This window comes from Macadamia integrifolia, chromosome 2 (genome assembly GCF_013358625.1).
Source record: "Macadamia integrifolia cultivar HAES 741 chromosome 2, SCU_Mint_v3, whole genome shotgun sequence".
Taxonomy (NCBI): domain Eukaryota; kingdom Viridiplantae; phylum Streptophyta; class Magnoliopsida; order Proteales; family Proteaceae; genus Macadamia; species Macadamia integrifolia.
The window spans coordinates 35470470-35482191 of record NC_056558.1 but is presented as its reverse complement, the minus strand read 5'-3'; the positions used below and the strand labels follow the sequence as shown (position 1 = coordinate 35482191).

Sequence of the window (11722 nt, the reverse complement as noted above, 5' to 3'; positions counted from 1 at the left end):
GGTAGTTAGTCCTCTCAATCTTGAGGGCAGAAATCTCCTTCTCAAGTGTGTGCTTTTGGTGGGAATAGCGTCCAATGCTATTTGGTCACGCCAATCTAAGGAAGAAAAGGGTGTCCTCTAACCTATGGTAACGCTCTCTTAACTCAGACTCGACTACGGACAGATTGTGATGGAGACTAGACCTCAAAAGGTAAGACACATAAACAATGACAGTGACACCCAATCATAACAAGACCAACCACACAAAACCATGCTCTGATACCAAGATGATGTAGGGAGGGAACCTAGACAACTAGGTTTCCTACAAGGGGTCAATCCACTAGACAAGGGATACTCAATAGGTCTTGAATTGGGTTGGGTTCACAGTTGCTCAACAAAATACAGATTTAACATGCAAGAATATTAGACTAACTAACAGTGCAGCAGCAATCAATACTAGTCCAAGCATGAAAATCACTTAAAACTACTCAAGTGTCAAATGGGGATATGGGGAAAGGAACATGGCAGCAAATATGTGTTAAGTTTAACACCAATCAATCAAGATATTAAGCAAGATAAGTAAACCAAACAATGTCCTAAAATCAGCTAACTAATGAAAGGTAAAACATCAGGAATTTCTTTAGGATAACAGTAAATAATGGCTTGAAAAACAGAGTATATTTCAGGTTTCAGTGGGGGGGGGGGGGAATAATGAAAATAATAGGCAGCCAATGAGCGTGGAATAGGGGGGTTTTACTTACCTTCTTGTTGTCCGTAGTCTGAGGAGAAAAGAAGAACTCAAGGTCATCCAAAGGAAAGAGATGCAGACCACCAGATTTGACGCAGTGGAAGGTTCAACTTGATGGTGTAATGCTCGGCAGACGGCAGCAGCCCAACTTGTTGACTAGGACCTCAGCAGCAACCCAGATGGGGTTTTCTCGATGGAGGTAATCTCCAATGACTGTGAACAGTGACTGCAATAGGGCAGCAGCAACAGAGAAAACAGGAAAAAGTAAAAAAAGAGATGAAAGTCGAGAAGGGGAAGGGGAAAGTCGAGAAAGAGAATGGGAGAGAGTCGTGAGAGAGGGGAGGCGAGAAAAAGAAAGACCAAGAATGAGAGACGAGAGAGAGAAGATCGAGAGAGAGAGGGGAGACAGCTTTCTTGTCTTTCAAAATAAATTTCATTAACTAACTCCCATCGTGGCCAATGACCTTACATAAGTAATGAACTAGTTACTAATCCTAGGAAATAATCTCAGAATAAAGAAGTTTCCAAAAAAAAACAAACAAGAAATAAAGTAGTTTCCTACTTAATTCAAAAGCCTAAATAAACAAGATATTAGGAAATAAAACTACTAATTAACACATCAGCAGTGGGGTCCACAAGATCTGGACGATAGGAGAGAGAAGGAAAGAGACCAGAGATAGTCTCTTTCCTCAGTCTCACGGCAGAGGTCGACCAGCAGCTTTCTTTCTCTTTTCTTCCTTCTTCTAGTTTTCCTCCAGCCAGATAGAGTGCACGTGTGGCTGGGCCTTGCGCCTCCGCCGCTGATATACGTAGATGACCCCATCACAACAGATGACAGTCAATTCTAATGTCAGACTAAATACCAAGGGGGTAATCAGTCCCAATGGGATCCATCACAAGCGCCAACAATTACTAAGAACAGATCAGATTCAACAGAGAGGAACAGGCCTGAATACTCAGAAATTAGGTCAAACCAACTCCAATCAAGAACTTACTCAGCAAGGCTCAATAAAGCCCCAAAGCCTGATCGAGTGAAGGCCTCAAGTTGCTTGACAATACCCTCAAACAGCTTCAGGATCAGGGCACAGGTTGAAGAGATATGATGCAACCAAACATTAGTGCATATTTAGGTTAAATCTGGGAGATTTTCTATAGCTTTCAAACCAGCCCAAGAAAAGGGCCCAAACTTCGATTGACAAGCTATCAGCAAGCTGGTTGGGGCTAATCAGACCTAGCACTCGATAGAACCATCTATTGATTCGAGTGGTCCAACCTACATCAATTTCAGCTGGAAAAAAACTTGAACCAAAATCTACTAGTTACTACTGTGAAAGAAAGGTTGCGTTGTTGTTAACTACTTTGTCCAGTTAAATTATGATATAAGATACCACTCAAACATATTATGACCATGTCAAATCACATAGTACTCACACTGATGTAGATCCACATGTTGGCCTTCACTATTGAAGGAGGAAGAAGGCCAGCCAGCCCTTGGGCTGATCGAGCCCAGCTGGACTCCACAAGTTTGACCCTACACTGGCCACATCAGCAGCCATCGATCCAGCCTTCTTTGCAAGCTGTCCATCGGCTTCGTTGTGTCCTGCGATTGTAGGGTACAGCTGTAACTTGTCCAGCTGTGTTTGACCAGTCAAGCTTAGATGTAAAAGTCCTTAAGTCTTCTAGAAGATCCCTTTATTTGTCTTTTATGTTTTATTAGGCTTTAAGTTAGTGGCTAGTTGCCAAGTATGTTTGTTTCCTTTTTGTTTTACCTTCCTATTTGGGAACTACTTCTATTTTGTAAGCTTTTTAAATTCTAATCTCTATTACACATTAATGAAGAATTATTGAATTGCAGCCAATGCTTGCTCCAAACTTACTGAGAGAGGATGATCAACAACTGAGATAGCTGTGGATGAGACCGTGAGAGGCCCAGGCTGAGATACCCACATCTGTCCCACTCAATCCTTCTCTTCTTCTTCTTTCTTCTTGTTTGATTGTTGTGAGAGAGTGTTTGAGTGATTATTCCAAGCTGGTTATGGAGGGCCGGTAGGGGAAGAGAAAAAAATCCCTGAGAGAACTCAGAGTTGCAGGGGAGGGAGAGGAGTCGCCCAAAGAAGAGGGGGGAGAGAGGAGAGTTGCACGCACTCAACCCGCAGGCACACACCACAATATCAACTCATAACTTCATTCTTCAATCTGATTTGTCTATTGATTACAACCAATTTAAAGAAAAATTAAGAGACAGAAATAGAAACTCAATTGAAATAGGAAACTACCCTAACAAAGCAAACCGACACTCTAATACTCTCTAAATCCTACATGAACCTAACTTGCTAAAATATAGTGAACAAAATAAAATCAAAGACAACTTTCCTATATAAAGTAAATTCCTAAATCCTACTAGACCCAAAAACAACATGGATCTGGGTCATCTCTGTCCGGAAACCCAGATGGGTATGGATCGACCCTTGGGTGTGCTTCTGCATCAGCAGGTTTGAAGTTCAGAGGCACCAATACAAGCTCAGATTGAAGGCAGCCAAGGAGTGGACGAAATCAGACAGGTGTTAGGGTTTTGGACCAGATCGATATTAGCCAGAACACCATCAGCCAGCCAATCTTCAAACCCTTCTAGGCTTTTATCGAGGACACCAGGGGCCACCTTCAACCATAGAACCAGGGCCATCTGAGGCCTGGTTTGGAAGCCACAACCTTCTCCCTCGTTTCTGCTGAAACCCCAACTCTGAGAGGATCGATTGCTGTCCTGCTGCCCAACTTCCAGCCCTGTTTCAGCCATTGTTGGTGGACTTCCAGCAGTGTTTTGGGGACTCTTTTGAAAAGATGTGATAGACCTAACACCCTTCTAGCTTGTGAATTTCAGTTCAGCGCTTTTCTAGGCTCTATTGTTGCTCTACATGTTTCTATAGCCTGAATTCAGATCTAATATTGGTTGAGAGTTGTTATACTAGTATACTACTGGGGTTTGTTTAACTAAGGTGAACCAACCTTACATTACACACCCTTGTCTAAGAACCAACGAACTGAAATCAAGAGAATATCATTCTCCAATATGATGGAGAAACCAATGATTTTATACTGGGAATTTATATTAACCAACTTACCATGTTTATGGTCATGTTCATCGTGATGATGGTGATCATGGTGATCATTGTCATGATCATGACTTGCATGATCTTTGTGACCCTCCTTTGAATCCTCTGCATTAACTGCACTCTCAATCCTGGAAATTTTCCAACAATGCTGGTTATTAGCATCCATGTAGACAGATAAGCTCAAAAAATAGACGAACAGATAGATGAAAAAGCAACAAGCAACCACGTTAAATTATTAAGAATCAATAACAATGAACCAAATAAGACTCAACCTGGCAAGAACATACTCTCATTTACAACATTTTAGCAAGGGTTTTAAGAATCAGTAGGTATTGTAACGTATCGGTGGGTAGGGGTGTCACTCGGTCGGGCTTGTACCCTTACACCGTGACCTGCCTATTTAAGGAATGAGTCGGTCTTGTGTTGGGCTCGGTTGGGTTTCGAGCTTTAACCGGGTTTCTCCTAATCGGGCTGTAATCGGGCCTTGAACAGGCTAATGCACCAATAAAGTCTTAAACAAGCCTTAAACGGTCTTTAATTGTCTTAGATTTAAGAAACTTTAATATAGTTTATCAAATCATCAACAACTTAGAAAAGCTTTACACTTAATTACATTCAAAAATTGATAAAATATCAATACATACCCTATTCTACCCAAAAAAAAAAATCAAAATCAAAATATACATATAAAAGGTCGGGCTAAACATGTTGGGCTGAGTTGGGCTTGCAAACAGGCCGGGCCAATCGGGCTTACCCCTTGCACCGTGTACTACCTTTTCATAAACAGGCCGGGCTCAGACCCGGCACGTTTAATAATCGGTGTAGGTCGGGCCAGTCTTTAAACGATCGGGCCCAGTCGGCTCAGGCTTGGAAGATATTTATTTTTCAGAAAAAAAAAAGTGTGATCGACCAATATGGTCCGATACAGGACTGATATGATCTGATAAGGAGCCAATATAGTCTAACACGGGGCCAATGCGGTCCGATACAGGTAAGATACACTTGATATTCCTCTTTTAAACCTGTAAAACAAAAATCATGAGTGAAATACGAAACTAAGAGCAACCAAAGGCCTTGGGAACTTATTTTTTCTATGATATGAGTAAGAGGAAATGATCAAACAGAGAAAAAAAAAAAAAAAAAAAACCCATAATTTTCACTATTTCAACAAGTTTTGGGGACTTGCAATTCTCAAATTACGGATTGAAACAGATTTGGGCAAAAAAAAGTGGTTTTTCTACTTTTTTTAAGGGGGTGTTTATGCATCACTGGCTAAGGTAAAAATGACTCAAATCCTTACATCAACCTAATATATCTTTACTTATTACATAATAAGGTGTTTTATGCTTCAAAACTATGATTTATATGTATTGTAAGCACATCCATGCATTTCTAAACCATTTCCATGCATATCTTTAGCGTATCTTAAATCTCTCCAATATGAAATGTCTCTTAAAATCATCCCTCCAATACGATACCTGATACCGAAACTTAAATCCTTGCATTTTAGTGTGTCAACTGTTGATGTTAATCATTAATTCATTCAAGGATGTTGCTAGGTGCAGACCCATAAACAAGGTTTGAGATTTCGTGAAATATTTCAGTTCAACAGATGTCAAAACGAAATGACACGCGATACTTAAGAATGTCCAAGTTTCAATCAAAATTTCAGTGTTTGGTCGTATACTTCATTTAACCAATATTTCAGTCGACACATTACTTTGCTTATACAAAAACAGCAAAGTATTGAAATGGGTTGAATTCGTTCTTTTCTTCAAGCTTCGACATGGAAAAGGGGAAAACCCATTTTTTGTATTTTTTGCCAAATCACTGTCGTACAAGGTTGGAACAAGTACTTGGGAAATAGAGGAATGCATTGGAAGCGATGATTTGCAGCGTTGTAGGAAAATTTGTGCAAGATTCAAAGTTGGAGGTATATCAATTTTCCCAAAAACAAACTTTTGCAAAAAATTAGGATAAATATTTGATGGTTGGCCTTCAATTATTTCATAGAGCCGGAATTTATTTTCTGTTTTAAAATTTTTTTTTAAATTTTCTGGGAAAAAAAATTTTTGATTTTCTTACAACAAATTTTCCAAAAAATAAATAAATAGGGTTAATACTTACTGTTTGGAGCTCAATTTTATATATGTTAAACACTGTAGGCCAATCTATGGCCTCACGAAGTTTTTTTTTTTTTTTTTTTTTTTTTTTTTTTTGTCAGAAATTTAATTTTTACAATTTTTGGATCTTAAAAATTGTTTTGAAAATTTAAGCAAAATTCAGAAAAATGGGGTGAAATTTTTTTCTTTGGTTTGGAAATTGTTTAAAATGTATGGAAATATTGTTTTTGTAAACAATATTGAAAACTGAAGATGTGATTAATGTCTCATCTTCCATTAGTATTTTTGATAAATTGTGGTATTACTATTTCAAAACAACTCATAAAAACTATTTGCAATTAAATAAAAAACATAAAAATTATGGTAAAACAGGAAATAGTTATATGATTGTGTTGTAATAGTGGGTTTTATGGGTTTTAGGAAACTGTCAATTACCAAACAGACCCTAAGGGGTTTAATGGTCTTTGTAATTCTCTAGAACCTTCTCTCCAATGTTATAAATAAAGAGGGCTAGTGTCATATTAGACACAAGTCATTACCCCATTCAACATGGTATCAAAGCCATAGGATCCGAAACCCTAATGGCTCTCCCTCTTTTCCATCTCTTTGCCTCTTTCTCATTTCTCTCTCTCTCTCTCCCAGCACCTCCTTCATCTGCGCCTCCCTCCAACTCTCTTCATCTGCTTCTCTCCCGTGGTGGAAACTTTTTAAACCACCAAGAGGGTTTCTAACCTCCATCCATCCTTCCCCTGGGCTCTCAAACTCTGTTCTATAATGATCTGAGAGACCCAGAACATTTTTATCACTTTTTCAGGGTTTTCTCCCTGAGAAATTTTTTTATTGCCAGGATGCTTTTTCCCCGCTCGATGCTCCGATTGTCTTGATGTTTGTTACGATTGGTTCCTCTTATCCTTGTAGTGATATCTACCGACCACTTTTTCGTTTGAGGTCTATGTTCTTGATCTAACCTCAAAATCGCTTTCTCAGGGTTTTACCCTTTATTGATTTTTGGGTTTTCTCGCTTTTTCTGGTTATTTCGGTGCTTTCTCTATCTTCGGCTAGTGTCTCTTCTATGTGCATAGCCCCCTTGAGTAGCAACCATGTCTACCAGCTCATCTACTTCTACTGGCGGAGACACCACGGCTCTTCCTATCTTTCTTCCTTGTGCTATCAAGCTTGAAGGCACAAACTACCTTATGTGGTCACGCTCAATTTGCATCTTCATCAAGTCTTGTGGCTATTACGGGTACCTGACTAGAACCACAAAGCGTCCGAGCACCGGTACTAAGATTAATAAGTGGGAGTGTGCCAACTCTCTGATTAATAAGTGGGAGTGTGCCAACTCTCTGGTTATGGCCTTCCTTGTCAACTCCATGTTGCCACAGCTTTCGCGTGGCTATCTCCTCCTTGACTCTGCTGCGAAGATCTGAAAGTCTGTCTAAGATATCTATTCCCAGACAAGGAATGATGCTCAAGTCTTTAAGCTTCGCCAGAAGGTCCGTGATCTGAGGGAAAAAGGGCTCACACTGTCACAGTACCACTATGAGTTGCGAACACTACGGATTGAGTTGGATTTCTATGAGGAGTATAATCCTTCCACCCCTGAAGATGTCACCAGGTTTCAGAAGCGAGAGGACAAGATCAGGGTCTATAACTTTCTGGCAAGTCTGAAAGTGGAGTTTGATCAGTTACGGTCCTAGGTTTTAAGTCGTGACCCCTTTCCTACCTTGGATCAAGCCTATGTTGTGATCGAACTTGAGGATAGTCGACGTACCACTATGCTTCCACGGCAAGCTACCACTCCTACTGAGAGATCTGCACTTGTTTCTGGCACTCAGTCCCTTAGTGCAGCCCCACAGTCTGATAGCTCCTCTACCATGACTCCAGTGAAGTGCGATTACTATAGGAAGGAGCGTCACACCAAGGAGCACTACTGGAAGCTTCATGGTCGTCCTATTGATACATCTGGAAAAGGGTGAGGGAAGGGTCATGCCGAAACTTCTGGGCAGGCCAACCATACTGAGAGCTCTGACTTTGCTCTTAGCTCCTCAGTAGCCTCGCTATCATCTAACGGGCTTACTGCCCTCCGGCGCCTCTTGACACGTTTAGACTCTCCTGGACCTGCCATTGCGAGCTCTGCTCATTCCACCCCTTCTGGGTCAGGTATCTCCTTTTGTGGCCATACTATGTCTATCCCTTCTACCCCTTGGATTATAAACTCTGGGGCTTCTGATCATATGACAAGTCGTTTATCTCTTTTTTCACAGTACACTACTTGTTCTGGTAAAGATAAGGTCAAATTGGCTAATGGGACTTATTCCACTATTCTGGGGAAGGGCTATGTTAGTTGTACCCCTTCTTTATCTCTTTCTATTGTATTGCATGTTCTTCCCCGCTAACATTTTGTCCATTAGTAGTCTTACTTCCAGTCTTAATTGCAAAGTCACATTTTTCTCGTCTCATTGCGTTTTTCAGGATCTGGTGATAGAGGCAACGATTGGCTCTGATAGGGTACGTAGTGGTCTATATCTGCTTGATGATGACTCGAAATTGGTCTCTGGCCAAGTTCTTCAGACATCTTCTATGTCACCAACCATCTCTGAGTTACTGCAGTGGCATCGTCGGTTGGGACATCCCCCTTTGGGAACTTTAGCTAGAGTTTTTCCTTTAAAAATTATAATTTAAGTCAGTTTTTTTGTGAGGCATGTGTTTTGGCCAAACAAACTCGAATCACTTATTCTGTTTCTGGAAATAAAAGTGACACTCCTTTTCATTGATACACTCTAATATTTGGGGTCCATCCCGCTATATGTCTATCAATGGTTATCGGTGGTTTGTCTCTTTATTGATTGTCATTCTCGAACTACTTGGGTTTATATAACGCGAACCAAGGGCAACCCTTCTATTGCTTTCAGCAATTTCACCGCATGGCTCAGACTCAGTTCAGTGCTACCATTAAGATCCTTCGAAGCGACAATGGCCAGGAATACTTTGAAGGGTCCTTTCAAGCTTACCTTTCCGATCATGGGATGATTCATCAGACTAGTTGTGTGGACACTCCGACTCAGAATGGGGTTGTTGAGCAGAAGAATCGCCACCTTTGTGAGCTAGCACGCTCTCTTATGTTTGAGATGCATGTTCCTCCCCAGTACTGGAACGACGCAATTCTCACTACTGCCTTTCTTATCAACCGAATGCCTTCTCGGGTCCATACCTTCTGCTCCCCTCTGGATCTTCTCCAAGGTTCCACTGCTTTTCTATTCCTCCTAAGGTATTCGGTAGTGTTTGCTATGCTCGCGATCATCATCCTCGTGGTCTCCGATGCATTTTTCTAAGGTATGCATGTTTGCTACTCAGAAAGGCTATCGGTGTTTTCATCCTCCTACTCGGTGTTAGTTTGTGGCTATGGATGTTATCTTTCACGAATCTGTGTCATACTCCACTGCGATACTTCTTCCGGGGGAGTCTCCTTCCATTATGGAAGATGTGTCGCGGTCTTTTCCATCTCTTGAAATTGTTGTCCCTGCTAGTATCCCGTTTCAGAGGGAGAGTGACACTCCTACTTCTCCTACTTCACCTCGGTCGGAGATACGTGTGTATAGTCGCAGAGAGTAGACTCAAACCATTACACATCCAGCATCTACCCTACTATGCCAGTTGTCTCCTCTCAAGCCTGATCTTGTCCCCCCCTTAGACCCTGATAATTCTCCTTCTCCTTCTGTTGATCAGTCTCTTGAGTTGCCTATTGCTGTTCGTAAAGGCATTAGGTCTTGTACTTTACATCCTATTGCTAAAACTGTTTCTTATGATTCACTCTCTCCTTCCTACTATAGTTTTGTGTCTTCTCTTTCCTCTGTGTCCATTCCTCATACCTGGCAGGAAGCGAGTGCAGGCTCACAATGGCAGGCAACTATGGTTGAAGAGATGCAGGCTCTGAAGAAGAATGACACATGGGATTTGTTGTGTCTTCCCTCACAAAAGAAGACAGTTGGGTGCAAGTGGGTCTTCACAGTAAAACAGAAGGTTGATAGTACAGTGGATCGATATAAGGCCAGACTTGTTGCCAAAGGCTTCACACAGACTTATTTGACTACCAGGAGACTTTTGCTCCAGTTGCTAAGATGAACACAATTCGTGTTATCTTGGCTTGTGCCGCCAACTTAAATTAGGATCTCCAAGAGTTAAATGTGAAGAATGCCTTCCTTCATGGGGAACTTGAGGAGGAAGTTTATATAAACATTCCTCCAGGGTTCACTTGTTTCAAAACCCAAGCGAAGATATACAAGCTACAGCGTGTTCTGTATGGGCTGAAGCAATCCCCTCGTGCTTGGTTCGGGCATTTCCATAAGGCTATGGTCACTACAAGTTACTCTCAAAGCAATGCCGACCACATTCTGTTCATCAAGAGATCTGGTGGGAAGATTGCTATCCTATAGTCTATGTACATGATATTGTTATTATTGGTGATGATCTGGCAGAATCTCTCGCATCAAGAGATACTTGAGTGAGGAATTCGAGATCAAAGACCTAGGACATCTTCGTTACTTACTTGGCATTGAAGTTGCTAGGTCTTCTCGTGGGATCTACTTCTCTCAGCGGAAGTATCTACTTGATCTTCTCTTTGAGACAGGAATGCTGGGGTGTAAGCCGACAGACACTCCTATTGAAATTAATAGTCACCTGAATAGAAAGGAAGTTGATCCAGTAGATAAGGGGAGACATCAGAGATTAGTGGAGCAATTAATCTATCTCTCTCATACATGCCCTGACATAGCATTTGCCGTCAGCCTGGTTAGTCAATACATGTATGATCCCTATTCGACTCACATGGAAGTTATGCTGCGTATTCTCCGGTACTTGAAATCTACCCCAGGACGTGGCATCCTTTTTTCTCCTCATGATCACCTTAGGGTGGAGGCCTTCACTGATGCAGATTGGGCAGGTTCCCCTGATGACCGCAAATCTACTACTGGCTATTGCACCTTTGTTGGTGGTAACCTTGTTACATGGCAAAGCAAGAAGCAAGCCGTGGTTGCCCGTTCAAGTGCTGAAGCAGAGTTCCGTGCTATAGCACATGGAATTTGTGAGCTCCTATGGCTTCATGGTCTTCTCACTGATTTGGTTGTTCTTGCTACCCTTCCTATGAAGCTCTTTTGTGACAACAAACCTGCCATTAGCATTGCTCACAACCCTGTCCAGTATGATCGAACCAAGCATGTGGAGATCGATCGACACTCATAAAAGAGAAGCTGGATATAGGCCTTATCACTGTGCCATTTGTTCCCAGTAACGAACAACTGGCAGATGTATTTACTAACGGTCTTAGTAGTAAGATGTTTCATCATATCATCTGCAAGTTGGGCATATTTGATATCTATGCACCAACTTGAGAATGTTGTAATAATGGGTTTTATGGGTTTTAAGGAAAGTGTCAGTTACCAAATGGACCCTAAGGGGTTTAATGGTCTTTGTAATTCTCCAAAACCTTCTCTCCATTATTATAAATAAAGAGGGCTAGTGTCATATTAGGCACAAGTAATTACCCCATTCAACAGATTGTTTTACGAGTTTTAAATGATGTGGAATCACCAATAATGTATGATTTTTTATGCAATAGTATAAGAACTAAAAATATTGCACAATGACTAATAGTGGAAATGGAGACGTGCATGGAAGCATGGAGAACATACATGGAATGATAAGAAAATATCACATTGTAATTATTGTGGTAAGATAATAAATTCAGTTGGGGGGGGGGGGGG

At 41.2% G+C, this 11722-nt stretch overlaps 1 protein-coding gene across 1 annotated transcript in view; it reads right to left on the bottom strand.

Annotated features, from left to right (window-relative positions):
* Positions 1–761: 761 nt before the first annotated feature.
* The window catches only part of LOC122059695 (COBW domain-containing protein 1-like), a 19867-nt gene continuing 8906 nt past the window's right edge, over positions 762–11722 (bottom strand). The window contains exons 7-8 of the mRNA XM_042622673.1: positions 3847–3965; positions 762–953 (exon numbers count right to left, since the gene is read on the bottom strand). Coding sequence (XP_042478607.1) covers positions 892–953; positions 3847–3965 — 181 coding nt within the window. The 3' untranslated portion in view covers positions 762–891. The remainder of the gene's footprint in view (positions 954–3846; positions 3966–11722) is intronic.